General features: G+C 40.2%; 1 protein-coding gene across 1 annotated transcript in view; it reads right to left on the minus strand.

The window, feature by feature from the left end:
* Positions 1-5,239: 5,239 nt before the first annotated feature.
* LOC126459696 (RNA-binding motif protein, X-linked 2-like) overlaps positions 5,240-22,977 on the minus strand; it is a 37,066-nt gene continuing 19,328 nt past the window's right edge. The window contains exons 3-5 of the mRNA XM_050095878.1: positions 20,350-20,479; positions 14,048-14,216; positions 5,240-6,225 (exon numbers count right to left, since the gene is read on the minus strand). Coding sequence (XP_049951835.1) covers positions 5,606-6,225; positions 14,048-14,216; positions 20,350-20,479 — 919 coding nt within the window. The 3' untranslated portion in view covers positions 5,240-5,605. The remainder of the gene's footprint in view (positions 6,226-14,047; positions 14,217-20,349; positions 20,480-22,977) is intronic.

Consider the following 22,977-nt stretch of genomic DNA (forward strand, 5'->3'; position numbering starts at 1 on the left):
TAGAGAAGGAAGATTATAGGTCGTCGTGTCCTGTCAATGACGAGGTTATTAAAAGTAGAGCAAAATCTCGAACTGTGGAAAGGAATTTGTGTCCTTTTCATAGAAACATTTCTGGCTACAGTGATATAGGGAAGCAAGGAGAAACCTAAATCTGGGTGGCTGGATTTGGATTTGAAGCATCTTCGTGAATGCAAGTCCAGTTTCTTACCATTGTACTATCTCATTTGCTCTCTTAGATGGAATCTATGGGGGGAGGGGGCAGGGGGCAGGCGGGGGGTGGTCAACAATGTTTTCAGCAATTTAGAGAATCAGTTTTCATGAAAGCTCACACTACAATTCTGTTGCACCTTACATAGCAGTCAGGAGAATATAACAAAATGGATTAGGACACACACTGAGACATACAGTCATTCATCATTCCTCATTCCATACATGGAAGGAATAGGGCAGAAAACCGCTCCACTAATACTGTTAAAAGCTACTGTGTGTAGATCCAAAGTTCTCAGTTTCGAACCCCAGGCATCCTAGGATTTTTATCTGTCACGTAACTTCTTGTGTTAGATCATAGTCACAATGGCTGAAAATGGGAAAGACCTATAGTAAACATGACACTGGATGGGAAGCAGCTAGAAACAGTGGAGAGTTTGTAGTACCTGAAGAGTATAATAAAGTAAAATGAAAGAAATAACCAAGAGACAAGTGAATGAGCAATGCAAGCTTATTGGGGCATAAGAAGATTGAAATAGAACAATGAAGTCCCACAGAAAAGGAAGATGACTAGCACATTGACTACCCAGCAAACAAACTGAGCAGTTTGGTATTTGCAATGCAAATATTATCAACTGCAATTAACATGGACAGATGAAAAGTAGCATATACAAGTTACTTCGAATCCATTATTAGGCTTCGTATTTGGTTTTTGGAGTAACTCGACAAATGTAGTGCAGATCCTAAAAATAAAGAAAAAAATGTCATTCAAAATATTTGCACTGTAAATCACAAAGAACCATGTCCTCCATTATTGAGAAAACTTAAAATATTAACTCCTCCATCCCTATATAAGAGCTAAGGATGAAACGGAAATTTGAGCTGGATACATTGTTACATATCCCAAGAAATATCATTACTGTGTTATTCATTTTAGTGCTATTATTTATTAATGTAAAAATAACTGTAACTATGTTATAAATTTTCGACATGTCTCCTGTACACAGATAAAATGGATTGCAAATGTACATCACAAGATGAATAAACGATAATTCACATTTCCAGTTAAAGGCATCTATTAGGTTGTAGATAGGACCAATTTCTCGCAGACATTGTTACAGTCAGATGAAAAGGTTATGAGATGTCATAACTATAATAGGGACTGACAACAGAACCGTCTTCTCCTTTATGTTTGTAACTTGGAATTGACAGATTTGGAAATGATATGATCTTCATACTTACTTAACAACGTAGGAAAGGACAGATTGCTACATACCCTAAAGGTGACACACTGAGTCGCAGACAGGGCCAATTAAAAGACACTTACACATATGCTTTAGGCCACAGCCTTAATCATAAAAAGAAAGAGAAACACACACCATGCACACATGACTGACATCTCCAGCACCTCGGACCTGGAATGCTATTGGTTTGAGCTGCCAGAGTTGGCAGTCGTGTGCTTGAGATGTGCCTGCTTCTGTGAATGAAAGGCGTGTGTTACTCTTTCTTTCTCTGATAAAGGCTATGGCGAAAAGTTTATGTGTAAGTGTCTTTTAATTTTGCCTGTCCGCTACTTGACATATCTTCTTTACAGTAAGTAGTAATCTGTCTTTTCCTGCATTGTTGATATTCCAACCTGGAGTTTCCACTGTTTGCTTCATACTTATTTTACATCCTTACGATACATGTCTGGAACATGGGTTCCTTATCAAAACTTAGTACATAAAGTCCCCTTGACAACCCTTAGAAGGCCATAGTGGGAAATGTGAAACACCCTGTATACCAATTCTGTTGTATGATGCAGAAACCCCAGATCATGGAGGAAAGAGCAAAAAATTAAGGTGTGAGCAAGTCAGATGAAGATTTCGAGAAGTCCAGATACATGTAACAAATACACTACTAGCCATTAAAATTGCTACACCAAGAAGAAATGCAGATGATAAACGGGTATTCATTGGACAAATATAGTTGCAACGGCGACCAGAACGGTCGCGAGGTAGTAGTGATGGAAACGCGGCAGGAACCGCGGAGCGGCCCGTGAACAACACAACGGGAGAGGATGGACATGACCAACGGAGGACCTTACGACACAACAAGAACAGACAACATAGTAACAAACCAAACAAGACAACCACGTCTACTGGAATAGAAACACGAAGTTAATCCGCTGTCCGAGACGATATGTCCTGAAACGCAACGCGATGTTTGACTGCTGGCTGAGCGCAAGGCAGGCACTTAAGTATGTTATTGGTGGCAATGCTATTCGCCACTGGGACCACGTGTTTCACTGTGGCGCCCTCACACTAAAAGCGGGCAAGGAGGCATGCCCCGCCACAGCTTACGGCGCGATAGTGCAGAGACCTCTATGGGTCTTTGACGTCCATGACATCTGGCGCGGATTCAAATTCCGCGACGCGCGGTACCAGAAATATATTATACTAGAACTGACATGTGATTACATTTTCACGCAATTTGGGTGCATAGATCCTGAGAAATCAGGACCCGGAACAACCACCTCTGGCTGTAATAACGGCCTTGACACGACTGGGCATTGAGTCAAACAGAGCTTGGATGGCGTGTACAGGTACAGCTGCCGATGCAGCTTCAACACGATACCACAGTTCATCAAGAGTAATGACTGGTGTATTGTGACAAGCCAGTTGCTCGGCCACCATTGACCAGATGTTTTCAGTTGGTGACAGATCTGGAGAATGTGCTGGCTAGGGCAGCAGTCGAACATTTTTTGTATCCGGAAAGGCCTGTACAGGACCTGCAACATGTGGTCGTGCATTATCCTGCTGAAATGTAGGGTTTCGCAGGGATCAAATGAAGGGTAGAGCCATGGGTTATAACACATCTAAAATGTAACATTCATTGTTCAAAGTGCTGTCAATGCGAGCATAAGGTGACCGAGACATGTAACCAATGGCACCCCATACCATCACGCCGGGTGATACGCCAGTATGGCGATGATGAATATACGCTTCCAATGTACGTTCACCGCTATGTCGCCAAAAACGGACGTGACCATCATGATGCTGTAAACAGATCCTGGATTCATCTGAAAAAATGACGTTTTGCCATTCGTGCACCCAGGTTTGTCATTGAATAAACCATTGCAGGCGCTACTATCTGTGATGCAGCGTCAAAGGTAACCGCAGCCATGGTCTCCTAGCTGATAGTCCATGCTGCTGCAAACGTCGTCGAATTGTTCGTCCAGATGGTTGTCGTCTTGCAAACGTCCCCATCTGTTGACTCAGGGATCGAGACGTGGCTGTACGACCTGTTACAGCCATGCGGATAAGATGCCTGTCATCTCGACTGCTAGTGACACGAGGCTGTTGGGATCCAGCATGGTGTTCCGTATTACCCCCCTGAACCCACCAATTCCATATTCTGCTAACAGTCATTGGATCTCAACCAATGCGAGCAGCAATGTCGCTATACGATAAACCGCAATCGCAATAGGCTACATCTGACCTTTATCAAAGTTGGAAAAGTGATGGTACCCATTTCTCCTCCTTACACGAGGCTTCACAACAACGTTTCACCAGGCAACGCCGGTCAACTGCTGTTTGTGTATAAGAAATCGGTTGGAAACTTTCCTCATGTCAGCACGTTGTAGGTTTCACCACCGGCGCCAAACTTGTGTGAATGCCCTGAAAAGCTATTCATTTGCATATCACAGCATCTTCTTCTTGTCAGTTAAATTTCGTGTCTGTAGCACGTCATCTTCGTGGTGTAGCAATTTTAATGGCCAGTAGTGTATGCAGAAGATGAGAAATGAAAAGGTCATGGAGAAAACGCATGAGGAATCCGTACTAGGGAATATTTAGTGGAAAAGATTAAAATTCTAGGGGCATTTGAAGAAAATAGAGAAGCTGAGGCTGTCTAGGGGTATGTTCAAGATGTAGGTAGGGGGTAGGAGACCAAAGAGGTGGCTAAAAGAAGTGGGAAGAAGCACATGAAAGAGACAGCAACACTGAGCCAGAGTAGTGGCACAGAAGTGGTGGAAATGATGGAGAGGCCTGTATTGCAGGCAAACCCACTAGTGGTGGGAAACTGTACAAGCTGAATGACGACTTATTCTTTCACCCCTGGCACTGTTTGTCAAGTTGCACTGCAATTCACAGTTCATGTTAAACTGTAGGACCCCTATAACTGGCCAAGTAAATCAATCAGAAGTTTGGAAAAAGGCAACATATACTGCCTCCAATATGAGCATGTCTAGTAAAGCAGTCTGGTGTTCAAACTGACTTTCATGTTAATGACAGCTTTCCTTTTATATTATCCTCCACCGCACCCTGTACAGTGGCTTGCAGGATACATATATGAACACACATTTTATGGGCTTCATAAACATGGCACATGGTTTGTTAAAGAAATATCTATTTGAGATATGTAAAATATAATATTTTTTATGAAACTGTTTATGGTTTAGTTAAAATCACTTTGGTATTTATCCAATTATTCTACATCTGGAGACTAGTATGACATAAAATAAAAGTTTCTAACCCCCTGACACTTGCACTTAGGAAATATAATTTCCTAAATGTAATGAATCAGTAAAAGCAGGCAACTTTGTACCTGAGGTAGACATTATAAAAGTCTTAAATATTGCTTCAGGCTCTTTATGTTAGATTTCATCAAAAGGAAATGAACTGGGGATCACTACACTATGTCACTATTCTTAAAACTGTCACAGTGACGGAAATTACTTCCCACAAAGCTACGGAGTATTTTGATTTGTGACAAGTTAATGGGCTGAGCCTTGTTTCAGTGTCTGCAGCTGGATTCAATTGAAGGTACAGAATGTGAATAACCCAACAAAGATTGTGAACTCAACACTTCAATCTCATTTTTCAAAAGATGAGTCACTATTATTGTAGTAACTTGGTAACAGATACTAACAGTACATCACAACACCCAATGCTATTTGTGGGCAGTATCTTGACTTAACTGTCTCAGATAAACAATTACCTTCATTTTATCATCTTCAAGGCACCTATTAATGTGATGCGGTCTTAACAGGTACTGTACTTAATGATCTTTAATGCAATTTAGTATGAACATATCAGTTGTGCCATTATGTACGATGGCAGTAAACTACTTACATATTTCAGTAACAGTGATTGATAAAAGAGCACACAAATTAAATTTAAATGGGTTGGCTACCCTGTTGTTCTCCAGAGTCACATTATAATCAGTGTATATTGCATAAAAGTATGAACAGTAACAAAAAGTACAACATATATGCAATTACATCAAATTTTCCTTACTGCTCTAATAAACCACAACAGCAGTCTCACAGTTTTCACACCACCTCTCTAACAGTAACTGTACCATTCAGTGTCCAATTTTCTGGCAGCAAGAAAGAGACTAACTAATAGAACTTCCTTTAGTTTCTGCGGCCATCTCGGTCCCTGCTCCAGCTGCCAGATGTTCCACCCTCTCTGTTGTACCTTCTTTCTTTGCTCCTTTCCCAGTCACGCTCTCTTTCTCTACCCCTCTCTCTTTCCCTGTCCCTGTCCCGTTCTCTGTCTCTAGGCTGCTCACTGTGTTTTGTAACTCCTCGCTCTTCAGTGTTCTTTCTGCCACCTTCACTGTCCCCAGCGTCCTTCTTCTTAGAAACAATGCCACGATCTACACGTTCTGTGGAAACTTCCCCAGGATGAGCATCCTTTGGCCGAGCTGTACCAACATCAGCCGCTTCCTCATTCATCTTTGCTGCCCGCTTCACAGTACTTAGAGCTCGTTCGAGAGCCCTAATTTTTTCCTCCAACTGCTGTCGTTTGGTTTTAGCAGGTATATTTTCTCCATCACTTGCACTGCTGCTCTCTGACTTTGCTGTCTTCTTTTTCCGAGACTTCTTTGTTTTACTGCTTGCACGAGTTTCGTCTTCAGAGTCACTTGCTGAGGTTGAACCTTCCTCTGAGCTGGAACTACTGTTCTGCACTTTAGCCTTCTTTCGTTTTTTCTTCTTCTTCTTTTTCTTCTGCTTCATCTTTTCCTTTTTCTCTGTAATTAATAATTGTCAGTTAATCTACAGGTATAGTTTTCTACAGCCTCTAAAGGCATTTTCAGTAAGATGTGACCTCTCTTTAAAATGAAAAATTAACACTTTCATATTTGATAATATATAGTAATATTGTCATTACTTCATTATAGATTTGAATTCATAATCAACGTACATATGACAGCACAAAAAGTTATGGGTACAGCACTGCTCATAAAAGTAAAGGGTGATATGTACTTGTGTGTGTGTAACTGAGGGAGTTGTTACGACTTACTGACTCTCAGCTCACAGCACCCACAATCTAAAAACACACAAGGAAATCTGCTCCCTGCCATTCCTAGGATTTCAGATGCAGAAAAGGTGCTTGAAGTTGACAATTGGAGTCACGCGAGGAGCGACAATAAGAAATGCCTGAATACTGCAACAGTTAGTATAGTGACTTCAACATTCAGTTGTGTAGCCGACAGAATGATAACACAACGTCAGAATGGCAAGATTCCAATCCAAACCGACTTTCAGCAATTAATTTTTGTTTTTGTTTTAGTGCATCAATTTGTTTAATCTACAGAAAATTAACAAAATAAACAGTTCATGATTCTACACTCCTGGAAATGGAAAAAAGAACACATTGACACCGGTGTGTCAGACCCACCATACTTGCTCCGGACACTGCGAGAGGGCTGTACAAGCAATGATCACACGCACGGCACAGCGGACACACCAGGAACCGCAGTGTTGGCCGTCGAATGGCGCTAGCTGCGCAGCATTTGTGCACCGCCGCCGTCACTGTCAGCCAGTTTGCCGTGGCATACGGAGCTCCATCGCAGTCTGTAACACTGGTAGCATGCCGCGACAGCGTGGACGTGAACCGTATGTGCAGTTGACGGACTTTGAGCGAGGGCGTATAGTGGGCATGCGGGAGGCTGGGTGGACGTACCGCCGAATTGCTCAACACCGGGGCGTGAGGTCTCCACAGTACATCGATGTTGTCGCCAGTGGTCGGCGGAAGGTGCACGTGCCCGTCGACCTGGGACCGGACCACAGCGACGCACGGATGCACGCCAAGACCATAGGATCCTACGCAGTGCCATAGGGGACCGCACCGCCACTTCCCAGCAAATTAGGGACACTGTTGCTCCTGGGGTATCGGCGAGGACCATTCGCAACCGTCTCCATGAAGCTGGGCTACGGTCCCGCACACCGTTAGGCCGTCTTCCGCTCACGCCCCAACATCGTGCAGCCCGCCTCCAGTGGTGCCGCGACAGGCGTGAATGGAGCGACGAATGGAGACGTGTCGTCTTCAGCGATGAGAGTCGCTTCTGCCTTGGTGCCAATGATGGTCGTATTTGTGTTTGGCACCGTGCAGGTGAGCGCCACAATCAGGACTGCATACGACCGAGGCACACAGGGCCAACACCCGGCATCATGGTGTGGGGAGCGATCTCCTACACTGGCCGTACACCACTGGTGATCGTCGAGGGGACACTGAATAGTGCACGGTACATCCAAACCGTCATCGAACCCATCGTTCTACCATTCCTAGACCGGCAAGGGAACTTGCTGTTCCAACAGGACAATGCACGTCCGCATGTATCCCGTGCCACCCAACGTGCTCTAGAAGGTGTAAGTCAACTACCCTGGCCAGCAAGATCTCCGGATCTGTCCCCCATTGAGCATGTTTGGGACTGGATTTAGCGTCATCTCACGCGGTCTGCACGTCCAGCACGAACGCTGGTCCAACTGAGGCGCCAGGTGGAAATGGCATGGCAAGCCGTTCCACAGGACTACATCCAGCATCTCTACGATCGTCTCCGTGGGAGAATAGCAGCCTGCATTGCTGCGAAAGGTGGATATACACTGTACTAGTGCCGACATTGTGCATGCTCTGTTGCCTGTGTCTATGTGCCTGTGGTTCTGTCAGTGTGATCATGTGATGTATCTGACCCCAGGAATGTGTCAATAAAGTTTCCCCTTCCTGGGACAATGAATTCACGGTGTTCTTATTTCAATTTCCAGGAGTGTAAATAATAGTTTTTTTGCCCCTCAAAAGACACAGCATATGGTTTCTGTACACTTAAAACTACATCCAATGGCCTTCCACCTCAATGCCCATCTGCAACCTGCAAGAAATAGAGGCTGAAAGATAAATGAGGAATTTCTCACTTCCTCCCAGGCCGCTACGGCAACACTGCGAAAGTTGTCATCGAATTTCATAGCATGGTCAACTCTGTCTCCATCCTATGTTTTCAATGGGGTAGAGGTATGGCACATAAGGAGACCAATCGAGAAGAGACATCACATTTTCTATTTTGCAACCACCTCTGCATCATAACTGATATGTATAGCAGACTGTTCCTGCTGGAAACAGTTTAATTCCTCATGATACAGTTGTCTCATTGTTGATATCCTAACAGTACCCATAAAAGAAGTATATTGAACAACATTAAGTCAGACATCTATCCTGTGAATACATCCGGCCCCAAATTGCCATGGGACATGCGCCCCACAAGATTACTCACAGATACATTTGGATTCAAAACGGACACCATCCAGCCTACACACTGGACCATCATTCACCGTGGAAAAAACTGATTCCTTTGAAATTATTACATTCTGACAGTCATGATAAATACACTCCTCATCAAAGCTGATTGGTACAGTCAATGATCATCATGCAACTTCCCTTTGATGGCTGCACATTTAGCTTTGTAGTCCAATTTCCAAAAGGCAGCTCCAAACCATGTCAACCAACCTGGGAAATGCTGTGGTATATTTATACTGTACCACATTTAAAAAAATTGGCATGATGTGCTTACAAGTTCATCATCTTGGACTGTTAGTGTTACATACCAACATCCAAATCCCACAAGCCTACTGATTCTCCGTTATCATCATATCATTTCCTCCGTGGTTCTGCAGTGCACTTTGGAATTTCATATTGTGCCCCAGCCTCCAATGCCGCCAAATACACTTCCTCCACAGTAGCAATGACACAGTCACAAATAGCCAGTGGACTCAAATTGTGTGCTGTCACTGGCTAACACAGAATGAATAATGTGATGACAGACGTAACTCAACATGTTCTTTTGTCAGTCAAAGCAGCAGAATACCGCCACCACATATGGGGGTATTGTCTAAAGTGAAGAATGACGTTCTCCTTTGGGTAAGGTGGTCCTACAAGGATGTTTGTCAGTTTAAACTTTTTAAATGTGTGCACACAGGGTTTAGGTCATTAGACATTACTTTTAGAAAAAATTTAGGTCAACAGTCATCATGTTTGAGTGCTTTACTATGTTCAACAACAGAGGTAGGTTGCGCAGTGATTAGAGCAATAATTTACTGACCAGAAAATTGTGAGTTCAAATCCCCTCATTTACATTATGCTTTTTCATTTTTCACTTAGCTAATGTAAAGGTTTTCAATGAAACTGAAGATTAGTTATACTTTTGTTATAATTACAGCATTAAATAATAAATATTGTAAGGAAAGTTCTGGCAGAATGTAAATAATTTATGAGAAAAGAGACCACTCACCTAACAGCAGGAGTACCGAGTTGTTGACAGGCACACACAAAACTGAGTGAAAACTTTTTAGCTTTCAGAAGAAGTAATTTGATGGGCTAGAGTGGAGACACTCACTCACTCAGAGCTCAGATATATATATATATATATATATATATATATATATATATATATATATATATATATATATATATATATTTTATAAAAAACAAAGATGAGGTGACTTACCGAACAAAAGCGCTGGCAGGTCGATAGACACACAAACAAACACAAACATACACACAAAATTCAAGCTTTCGCAACAAACTGTTGCCTCATCAGGAAAGAGGGAAGGAGAGGGGAATTTTCCCACGTGGAATAATTTTTCCCACGTGGAATGTTTCCTTCCATTATATATATATATATATAAGGTCTTTAAATATATATATAAGGTCTATATATATATAAGGTCTATATATATAAGGTCTTTAAATATGTCTGCTTGTGTCTGTATGTGTGGATGGATATGTGCGTGTGTGCGAGTGTATACCTGTCCTTTTTTCCCCCTAAGGTAAGTCTTTCCGCTCCCGGGATTGGAATGACTCCTTACCCTCTCCCTTAAAACCCACTTCCTTTCGTCTTTCCCTCTCCTTCCCTCTTTCCTGATGAGGCAACAGTTTGTTGCGAAAGCTTGAATTTTGTGTGTATGTTTGTGTTTGTTTGTGTGTCTATCGACCTGCCAGCGCTTTTGTTCGGTAAGTCACCTCATCTTTCTTTTTTATATATAATTTTTCCCACGTGGAATGTTTCCTTCCATTATATTGACATCATATATATATATATATATATATATATATATATATAAAATATGTCTGCTTGTGTCTGTATGTGTGGATGGATATGTGCGTGGGTGCGAGTGTATACCTGTCCTTTTTTTCCCCCTAAGGTAAGTCTTTCCGCTCCCAGGATTGGAATGACTCCTTACCCTCTCTCTTAAAACCCACTTCCTTTCGTCTTCCCCTCTCCTTCCCTCTTTCCTGATGAGGCAACAGTTTGTTGCGAAAGCTTGAATTTTGTGTGTATGTTTGTGTTTGCTTGTGTGTCTATCGACCTGCCAGTGCTTTTGTTTGGTAAGTCACCTCACCTCATCTTTGTTTTATATATATATATATATATATATATATGTGTGTGTGTGTGTGTGTGTGTGTGTCGGGGGGGGGGGGGGGCGGTGGACATGCATGTGTAGGTCCACCATGCACTCTAGCCCATCCAAGGGTTTCTTTCGAAAGCTAGCAAAGTTTTCACTCTCTTTTGTGTGTGCCTGTCAATGACTCAATGCTTCTCCTCTTTGATGTAGGTAAGAAGCAGTAGCTGCATGGACGCGAATGTGAGAGCACCTAACATCACCAGCCTACACTGAAGAAGCCCAAAGCCCTCAGTTAAAATGTAACTCTGACAATAGTTCTGACTGAATTCAAACAAATTAACTGTTAACGAAATATCATAATGAAGCTATATTATTTGTAAAAACCTGAATTTAGTGGTTTCATATTGGACATTCCAATTTAATGCCTGATGTTATCCAAAGTATATTGTAATGTTTGTAGAGAATATGTGGATTATATACACAAAAGGCATCAACTACTGAAGAAAAACAGTAGTTGCAATGTTACATTTCCTTCTAACAGGAAGCATACAAGGAAAAGAGAAAACCATTTATCACTATAATCAAGGCAATATTCATACCAAGTAAGATGCTAACAACAACCTATTAAATATTCATTCATTAATCCATATCACGCCCAACAAACACTACAGCATTTTGCAAAATTTATGGGAGAATATAACAACACAGGTAAGAATAAAACTATATGCAGTTTGCAGGTTCGGGAAGAGACTGCCTGAACAAAAATATACAACATGAGTTACAAATAATCTGTTTTTTGGAAAGCTAAGGTTAATAAACTATAAGAGTTACTTTTTAGTGGTCCCATCAGTCTCTTAAAGCACACTGAAATTGATAGGTCATTAGGTGTAGCTCTCCTTGGCAGATTTCAGTTATATGATCATAATAAAACCACAGTATTTGTGCTGCTCCTGGTGTGTGGCCTGAATGATTTTGATATGATTTACCCTTCTGCTAGACTTTGAAGGATTTAATTTTTTATTAATATTGTAATTTTTTTGCAGATTTCAGGCAATCACGTGCACATGGGCTAACAGCAAATGTCGCTGCCAGATTTATCATAGTCACATTCACAAGTGAGATCAGAAGTGTCACAAGCTCTGTGTGTGTGGAAAATTGCTTGCATATCATCTGAATAGAGGGATGCTTTTCAAGCAGTACTTGTCTCTTATGGCAAGGAAAAAAAAAACTTTTGCAACTAAACATGGAATTAATCTTCTGTCCCTTTACATAGAAAGCCTACAGCTTGACCATTCAGTTACAGTGATGACCAGCACAAATTTCCCTGTTAAGGGTCTATTTAGTGTATTCATAACATATAATAATAATATGAAAAGGATAGTTTGCTACTCACCAAATAGAGAAAGCTTTGAGTCATACACAGGCACAAAGAAAAGAATGCTACAAATATATAAACTTTCAGATAAAGTCTTTCCTCAGGAGTAGAACTTGGACACATACACACAACAAAAACTGAGGCTGGCTGTGACTCTCTCTGAAATGAGCAGCAATCTGCTGGGGCAGGTGATGGGTGGTAAGGAGGTGGCATAGAGTGGGGGATGGGAGAGGTGGGAGGTGAGGTTGGGGGAAGATGCTAGTGCTGCCTGTGGGAAGAAAACAGAAGCCACAGGCTATCATTAAAGTGAAGCAATTCCTGTTGGGTGGCATGTTCAGCAACTGGGCAGCCCAGCTGTCTCCTGGCAACAGTCTGTCGGTGGTTGTTCATGTGGACATACAGCTTGTTAGTAGTCATTCCCATGTTGAATGTGGCACAGTGGTTGTAGCTAAGTTCATACAATACATGCCAGCTTTCACAGCTGGCCCTGACTTTGATGTGTTAGGAGATGCCAGTGTCAGAATTGGAGTAGGTGGTAGAGGGCAAGACACGTCGCACAGGCCTTGATCTGGGTCTATCGCAGGGATATGAGCTATGAGGCAAGGCATTGGGAGTAGAAGTGCGGTAGGCCAGCACAATAATAATCAACAGGTTTGGTGGGTGGCGGAATACCAATGTGGGATGGGTGGGACGGGCAGGATGTTAGATATTGAAACCCTGGCAGAAAATGACTGAGTTGCTCCAGTCCTGGGTGGTACTGAGTCAGTCCTGGGTGGTACTGAGTCACAAGAGCAGTGCACCTTTGTTGTCAGACTATGGGGATGGTGAGAGTGGTGAGAGAAGGCATGGGAGATCTGTTTCTGGACAGGGTTGGGAAGGAAATTTCAGTCTGCGAAGAAGTCAGTGAAACCACTACTGGTATACTTGGAGAGGGACTGCTCATCACTACAGATGAAATGACCATGGCAACTAGGCTGTATGGAAGGAACTTCTTGGTGTAGAATGGGCAGCAGCTCTTGAAGTAGAGGTGTTGGTGGTTAGTAGGTTTGATGTGGATAGAGGTGCTGAGGTGGAGGTTGACATCGAGGAAGGTGGCTTGTTGGGCTGAGGAGGATCAGGTTAAATAAATGGGGGAGAAGGTGTTGAGGCTCTGGAGGAATGTGGACAGGGTGTCCTCACCCTCGTCCAGATTATAAAGATGTCATCAGCAAATCTAAACCAAGTGATAGGTTTAGGACAATGGACAGTAGGGAAGGATTCCCCTAGATGGCCCTCGATTTTCCATTGCTAGCAACAGGGTTCTTTATTTGTAGAAAATCTTTTGTGTCTTCTTGGAATAGGTCTAGAATACAGAAAGAACCATTTTTGCTAATATTTAAAGCAATCATTAATCTTCCTCACATTCTCAACATAATCTAGAAAAGACCAATTGCATATCATTTGTGTCATTACTGCACTGGACTTTGATTCTGGCTGTGATTTTCCTCCCTTTTTTGTGCTGTCAAGTGTACAATATATGTTCTAATGGAACTGTGAAATCCCATTAAAGGAGAATCACAAGGTAGGACATCAAGAAAAATGGAGTGGTGTCAAAGGACAAGGAAAAGTTAGTTGGGGTGTGTGCGCTTCACATGTGAAATAACAGTGTAGGTGGGATTGGGAAGGGGGGTGGGACATTCACTATGAAGAAACTGATTTATATAAAGTCAAGTGCAAAAGTAAAAGTTCTTATGCTAGTATTCTGGTGGTACACACATTGCATACAGTAAAATCTTGTGGTACTAAGACATCATGGGACACACCTTTTTTTGGATTTTTAGCTTCCTGCCCAGATTCCTTGTCTGATTCCGATGTAAGTTTTGGTGCACAACCTTCTGAATACAGTTTCCTTGTCTCTGTATCAAGTTTTTCAGAATCTTTAGGTGGTTTGTAGTCTGCAACATGATCCACTCTAATCGTGCGGCCAAGTATCTAAAAAACAAAACAAACATAACCAACTATGGAACAAATTCCAAATGACTGGACGAAAGGAAACATGAGGTAGTTGACTCTAAACTTTAGTCTTTCAAAAGCAATAATTTCCTGTCCTAGAGCTTTTGGTAAAGGTTAGGCTTGATAGGAAGGATAAATGGCTGTAAGAATGAGTGAAGAAAGAGACATTGAAAAGAACAAAGTTTAAATAATGGTAGTGTAATTCGCAAAAGCTAATACAAAAATATGTAATCATCTGTTAAGTTTAGTAATATAAAACTGTTATAGGAGGAAAACAGTAGGCCAGAAACCAAAGACCTCCTCCCAAGAACTAGCACATGAGACAATAAATTGTACTTTCTTCCAAGACCTTTGGAATCTATGAGTCTGGCAAAAAAACATTTTTCGTCAAATTTGTTACCATTTTGTTTACATCACCTCTGAAAATGATGATAGTAAGAAAACAGCTCTGTGCTAAATTGTCTGTATCATCTGTTTCTCTTGTTTTGACAACTGGTTTCACAATATGTATTTTAATCTGTATGAAAATTTTGCACAATTAAAATACAGGTTATGCAGATGATTACTTTAAGTATCAATGGTAACAGATGTTCATTTTGCAGACATATTTTGTAGTATAGAACACACTGAATGCATTTATATAGTGACCAGTACACTGTAATTACATTTTAGCTGTACAGTCACTGAATGAAGTAGTACCAGGAGACACAGTCCAGTCGTATTACCTGGCTACATTGTCTATAAGACTTACAAAGTTCCAAAAAGCATTTGTACATTGTCTGTGAAGAGCAATGTCTGTTGCATAGAGTTGCAGAAGGCAGAGTAGTGAACATAAAACAGTGACACTTCTCACAGCCACCAGGATCTCAATACACAGATGGACTGCACATGGTGAACTCGCTGTAGTTGGGATCTTGGGTTTTCCCTGAAGCAATAGAGTTACTGGAGTGAAATATACAGCAAGATATGGGGGGGAGGTGGGGGAGGGGTGCCACATATGCATGCTGATGGCAGGGTGGTGGTGAAGGCAGCAGTAGTAGCAAATGTCACTTTCTCTGCTGAACACCATCATATGCACTACACCACTCCACTATGATGGCCATCCAGCCTGGATTCCTACTGAACATTCTCGCACTGACTGTAACATCAAGCAAGAACCCTAGAGTTCTTTGCAGACACTGATGAGAGCAGCCGCCGGCCATGTAGAATTTCAGTATTACTCTAGCTGTTCATCTGCACGTTTCATTAAGCACACAAGAACAAAGTGATAACCATTTCTGATGAACTTTCCATAATAAGTTTGGTTCATTATTAAATGTTCGAACTAAACGCTCTAATTGCGGTAACCTTTCAAGGGTGAATATTTTACATAAGGTCTTGGTGATTGCCTCTCCAGTATTTTTAAACTTCATCTTGTGGACAAACAGAAAGTTGGATAATATGTAAATGATCATTAAATATATCAATTGTCTGAAACAGGCAAATGGGCTGGCATAGTCTACATGAAAGCATTTCCAAAGCTGTGTGAGTGTGAAAACTGAATGGAAAGCCAATGATATTCAGCATAAAACCGCCCAGGAACTAGACTTTTTGCCCTGTTGCTATTATTCACTATTAACACTAGTAGTACTGATACTTGTTCTTAGTTAGCGTTAATATTCCAAATGGCCTTAGACATATCCAAATGATGTTTCAATTCATCTTTCCTCTTCTCTTACTACCATTACTAGAACTATTTATAATATTATACATGCCATTATTGAAGTCACTATGATATAAGAATTACTATATATGTAAAATTTGGTCCAGTGGATGAGGGGCCTTGAAGGCTCTAATTTGATCAACTTCAGTAAATAATGATTGTACATGGCACTGAAAGAATGAATATAACACAGTCATTTTGAATCTTTTTCGGGCATTCTTTGAGGATGAACCAAAGACACAGAACATCACAGTGAGGCAACACCATGACCAGAGTGAAGTACACTGAACTATCCTCCACCAAATTTTCGGAAGTTGAAAGAAAGGGGGATGTAACATGATGGTGCGTAAGGAATTTACAACATTGCAACTGTTAACATTTAGCAGCTGTAGCCAGAAACAATATTATTTCTGAGTACAGTTCACTAACACTTTATATGCATCATCTCTTGATGGTGTTTCACAAGTAAAAGATATAGTCTGTAAAATTTAGTTTAGGGTCCACCTTCTTGTGTTTTAGTACAGTAAACTTTCAAAGAATGACAGAGATTTCAGCGATGAACATTTTACAGAAAGATTATGTTAATTTCAGTGCTACGTACCATTCATTTCACACTCAAAACAGAAACTGTGTAGCAGTGAGCAAGGAAACACCACCCCATACAACAAATATATTATGATTTAAGCCACCTCGGCAGTTGGATAAGCAATGGCAGTTGAATATACAATGAAGTTCTTGGTTGGTCTTAAATGTATTAAAATAACAGCCAAAATACTATCTTGTTTTTTCCATGAATCAGATTGCTCTGATTAAATATAGAGCCAAATTCTGAAAAGTTACGATGGATGCACATAACATGCATCAAAACATTTGGAGATTTGCCCATTATCTACGATACATTTTCTGAATTTACCTTGAAGTTTTAATTTTTATGGCAAAAAGGGCATGAAGTATGGCAAAGTGTGGTTAAATAAGGGGTGATTTAAAAATTAGACTAAGCTACAGGTCAATCAAGCACCACAATCAAGATTTCGGGGAGGGGGGCAAGGGATTCAATATCACACTTTAGCCACATGCCTACCCATCCACATTTCAAATTCAAAGATTCAGTAACAGATTAATTCACAATTTGCACATTTTACTTTATTTTTATGATTATCTGAAGTTATAATTTAAAATATATATGAGGAACTACCTGTTGTAGGTCTATACACTGGAAAACAACTATCCATGGACACAATATTATGGAAAGGATAATTACTACTGACGATATAGCAGAGCTGCTGAGCCACAGATAGACAAAACAAAAAGACTGTCACATGATAAGCTTTCTACTAACAGGCCTTTGTCAAAAATAAACAACAGACATACACACATACACACACACACTCAAATGCAGCTCTGCGACTCAGCATCTCCGCTATAAGCTGAGTAGCAACTATCCTTACATAATATTGTTACGTTCCATCCCCGATTTTCCATTATACATTTATATAAGCACACCAAGATTGTTTCACAGAGTAATTTGCACTTTACATTTTGTATATAAAGGGCTCCTAGTATACCTTGAAGTTATAATTTGAAACACTCGTCTATCTGTTCACAGGAGACTACAGACCTTTCTGTCTATTATCCATATTTTGTAATGTAAAAGAGAGCAACAAAAACAGTTACTGGAGTAATGTTTACTGAAACTGTCAAAATGGAATTATACAAACAAAAAAAGGCACCTTATTATCTTATCCCCCTGAGATTTCAGAAATGTTACAAAGTATGATGCAAGTATGACTGCTTCTCTATTGTCACAAAATTCTAGGACTATCATATGACTTAAGGTATTTGCCATTATAGTTAGAGAACACACACAAAATTATTTACACCAATCTTTAATCTTTTTTTGAGATACATGCATGCGTTTATACTCTGTGCCTATGGCAGGCACTATTACAAAAAGAAATTGGTGACTCTTTAGCTTACCAAACATTACACAGAGTCTCTCACTTTCAAAACAACTGCAGAATGACTTCCCAAGTGTGACACCTAAAACAGTACACTGTGGGGAGCAGGGAGCACTGAGTAACTCGCCAAAGTCTCTCTATGTATTCTCTGTCTCTTTGGATGTACACTACCAAGTTAATTAGCAGTCACTGTAATGATTTGCACTCTGATTGGAAACAGTTTTACAAATATAAAGTTGCTGAAGTACTGCTTGTTGGCTTTTGTCTCAGGATCTTTAACAGAGGTTCATTAAACAATTTTGCTGATGAAGGATATGTTCCCGTAAACCCCCTGGCCTCAACCCTTGCCCTTTCCTGCTCACATTCCACTTTCATATATATGCTTTTTATCACCCCAAATCACCTGCATATTCCTTTCCCCTTCTCTGCTTCTCTTTTATCCCTCTTTCTCCCTCCTCCACCACAGCTTCCCAATGCTGCACCTAGTAGCCCACCATCCTGTCCCCGCCACATCCCTGCACACACCCACAGGCCTTTCTGTACCCCCCACTATCCACCACAGCCAAGATCTTTATTCATGGCATTGACTTCTCATGACTGACATTAAAAAGTTGTAAATGACATTGCAGTTGCCTTTGACTGTAAAAGTTATTAACTGTACTGTTGCAATATCTTCCATATACATGTTAGATGAGTTTTCCATTTTGCCATTACCACAGCACAGTTACGCTACTTGATAACGACAATGTAGGCTGAAATTGCAAAACTGTAACTAAATATCTTTTACAGTCAAAGGTGACTATGATGCTACTTACAAAACGCTATTCACTGCAGTCGAGCTTCGGTGTCCACAGAAGAGACTGCCCATATGTTTGTGTATGTTTTTTTCTAAATCTGATGAAGAACTTTGTCTGACAGCTTAGTCTATTGTTAAATGTGCCTTTGTGTTGCTCAATGCCCTTCTGTGTGGTGAGCAGAAATCTACTGTAATTCATATTGTTGAATGCTTGATAATATGAATAGTTGTGGAAAAAGTATCAAAATAAAAATACAGACATGATAGTAAATAATTTAGGAGCAAAGCAAACCACTCAGTGAATAGCAGAAGTGTTAAGTCATTGACAGGTACACACAAAAAACAGAAACAAAACTTCCTAGCTTTCAGAATAAAGCCTTTATCAAGCTAGAGTATAATCACATGAGTGCGCACAGCGTGTGCGCGCACACATGCACGCGTCCACACACACACACACACACACACACACACTCTCTCTCTCTCTCTCTCTCTCTCTCTCTCTCTCTCTATCTCTGTGTGTCCAGCAATCACAATGTAGGTATTACAGGCGAGAAAAAAGAGAAAACACACACACACACACACACACACACACACACACACACACACACACACACACACACACACACTGTGATTATACTCTAGCTTGATAAAGGCTTTATTCCGAAAGCTTTCTTTCTCTTTTTTCTCACTGGTAATACCTACATTGTGTGTGTGTGTGTGTGTGTGTGTGTGTGTGTGTGTGTGTGTGTGTGTGTGTGTGCGCGCGCGTGTACACTAGCTTAATAAAAGATTTATTTGAAAACCTAGCAAATTTTCTTTCTCCTTGGTGCGTGTCTGTCGATGATTCAATGCTCCTGCTACTTGGTAAGTGGTCTCTTTTACCCCTAAATTATTTGCATTTTACAAGAACTCTCCTACTACAGATACGACAGTAACATGTATATAAGCATCCTAGAAGTATCCAATAGGTGGTGCTCATGGGTGCAGGAGAAAGCAGACGAATGTTATGTACAGCATGACAAGGTAAAAAATGGGACATAATGTATATTATTGACAATATCAAATGAAACATAATACATCTATACAGATACATAAACTACATAGCAAAACAGGTATCATATAACATGCACACAGAGGAAAGGAGATAACGAAGGAAAGCAGTAGATTATTTAACAGAATAATGGGCAAAAATGATAAGTATCATCTGAGCCTTGACAGCAGCCTGTTCAAGGAAACTTTTTGATGTATTCCTGTATAAACAAATTTGAATAGAAGCAAAATCAATATCAAAAAAATGTGTGATATTATAAACTTGAAGAATATTGATTACTAAAATTTTCATATAAGTAAAACTTCAAAATGTGTTTCACTGTATAATTTGTCATCTGTAAATTTGTGGATGGAAAACAAAGTTCTTGGCCTGGTTCCAAACAAACTGCAGCCCATTCCTCTCCCCTTGCCCATCCAGTTGCAGTGAAGCATTTACAACTTTCTTCTCTTCTGTGCATAAAACTGTAATACATGAAGTTCAATGTTCATTTGTTGGTGAACTTTTTTGGCCATAAAACGATTATGCTCTGCATGATCATGCAGCAAATTTTTCTATCATTGTCTTCTCAATAAATTAAATTTACTAAAATAAGTCTGATTCCTTACCTTGATACCATTTAAATTGTCAACAGCTAGGATAGTGCTCCTTTGGTCTTCATAACAGAGGAAGCAGAAACCTTTTGATTTGCCAGAAGCCTTATCTCTGACTAAATTTATATTAACTACTTCTCCATACCTACAAAATAAAATCAAAATTTGAAGGCCATTAGGATATTTCAGTATTTGTTTTGGGATCAGAGCAAAAATATTAAGTTTGTGGAAGTATTAGAATACCTTCAAATTATACAAAACTGTAACACTGTAATTTGCTTTTACACCACCACAAAGCAGCACAGACTTTTGGCCACTCATATGCTAAGATTTTTTATAATTAATACATACTTCTCCTTGTAGAAGTAGGGCTCTTTCTCTGAACTACCACAAGAAAAATAATGATGAAAAAAAGTAAGACATCTGCACCACCACAGCTACCTCTAGACAGTGATATTATCTGTTATAACTCAAAGCAATGAAAGTCAGGAACAAACAATTCAAAGAAGAAAACTGAGTAAAAGGAAAATTCTAGTGGCTAAATGCATTTCAATAGTGCAAGATACGGGGAGTAAATTTTACTTGATTGCTACCATAAAGCGTTGTGGGAAGTGAAGGAAACAGCTCCACCCAACACACTGTCTGACACAGAAAATATTTAGATAAAATGTATGCATGGTACGAGACATTTAAAATAAAAAAAATAAAAAAAATAAAAAATTAAAAAAAACCTCTAAAAGTTTGCTTACACAGTAAATAACACAAATTTGAAGGTTACAGATTCAACTAAATACTTAGGGATAACAACTGCAAACCACTCACGTTGGAACCTTCCAATAAAAAATGCTGTGGCACAGGAAAACTAAATATTGCATTTTATTGGTAGAACACTTAGAAGATCCAAAAATTTACTAAAGAGAATGCTTAGACTATGCATGTCCATCCTCTTCTGGAAACTTACATGGTAAGGATGGGATTGGCGAAGGATATCGAAGAAGTTCAAAACAGCTCATTTTGTTTTGTATTATTGAAAAATATGGGAGATACATGTCATAGATACAAAAAGTGAGTTGGGGTGGTAAATCTTAAAATAAAGACTTTTTACAAAATTACAATCACCAACTGCATCCTCTGAATGCCAAAATACGAGGTGTGGCTAGAAAAAAACCGGACTAGTACTGGTGAAACAACAAAACGAATGCAATAAGGCTGAAAGTCGCGTGGTCTGTCACGTGACTCTTGCTCCACCTACTGCTCGAGTTTCATCTGCCTCCTGCACTCAGTCTGCCCGTGGCGTCTGTTTTAAGTAGTTGACGTTTTGTCTGTGCGTCGGAAAATGTTGAGTGTACAGAAAGAACAGCGTGTTAACATCAAATTTTGTTTCAAACTAGGAAAATCTGCAAGTGAAACGTTTGTAATGTTACAACAAATGTACGGCGATGATTGTTTATCGCGAACACAAGTGTTTGAGTGGTTTAAACGATTTAAAGATGGCCGCGAAGACACCAGTGATGACACTCGCACTGGCAGACCATTGTCAGCAAAAACTGATGCAAACATTGAAAAAATCGGTAAACTTGTTCGACAAGACAACAAGTCAACTCCTGTTAACTCAGACACTGCTCTGATTGTTAAACGGCGATCTTGTCGAACAAGTTTACCGATTTTTTCAATGTTTGCATCAGTTTTTGCTGACAATGGTCTGCCAGTGCGAGTGTCATCACTGGTGTCTTCGCGGTCATCTTTAAATCGTTTAAACCACTCAAACACTTGTGTTCGCGATAAACTATCATCGCCGTACACTTGTTGTAACATTACAAACGTTTCACTTGCAGATTTTCCTAGTTTGAAACAAAATTTGATGTTAGCACGTTGTTCTTTCTGTACACTCAACATTTTCCGACGCACAGACAAAACGTCAAATACTTAAAACAGACGCCACGGGCAGACTGAGTGCAGGAGGCAGATGAAACTCGAGCAGTAGGCGGAGCGAGAGTCACGTGACAGGCCACGCGACTTTCAGCCTTATTGCATTCGTTTTATTGTTTCACCAGTACTAGTCCGGTTTTTTTCTAGCCACACCTCGTATTTTGTTGATTCTCACCATGTGGGGAGAAATGACTATTGCAATAAAATAAGAGAAATCAGAGCTCACACAAAAAGATTTACATGCTCATTTTTCCCACATGCTACTCAAGAGTGGAACTTTTGATAAATAGTTTGAAAACGGTTTGGTAACTCTTCTACCATACACGTTAACTATGAATTGCAGAATGATTGTGTAGATGTAGATGCAAATGTTAGGAATGGTTTGATAGGAACATCTGTAACTTTCTCATGCAATGTTTGTGCTACACACATGCTTTTACTTCATACTAACCTTGGATGGAAGTAAAAGAGACCAGTAATTCATTGTTCAATGGAGTGACATATGAGATAGCAATGGGTCTGGAATTGCTCATCACTTATTCAAAAACAAACAAACCAACAAAACAACACAATATTCTCTATATTGCTAAACATATGACTGTTTTTGGAGTTGTAGGGATGGCAGTGGCTAAACACATGAAATAATGACTTGAAATCTTTTGACCTCTGCTGGTTCATAATTAAGAAGCTTAATGATAAAAAAGTTTGGCAAAT

The sequence above is a fragment of the Schistocerca serialis genome, chromosome 1 (genome assembly GCF_023864345.2).
Source record: "Schistocerca serialis cubense isolate TAMUIC-IGC-003099 chromosome 1, iqSchSeri2.2, whole genome shotgun sequence".
Classification (NCBI taxonomy): Eukaryota; Metazoa; Arthropoda; class Insecta; order Orthoptera; family Acrididae; genus Schistocerca; species Schistocerca serialis.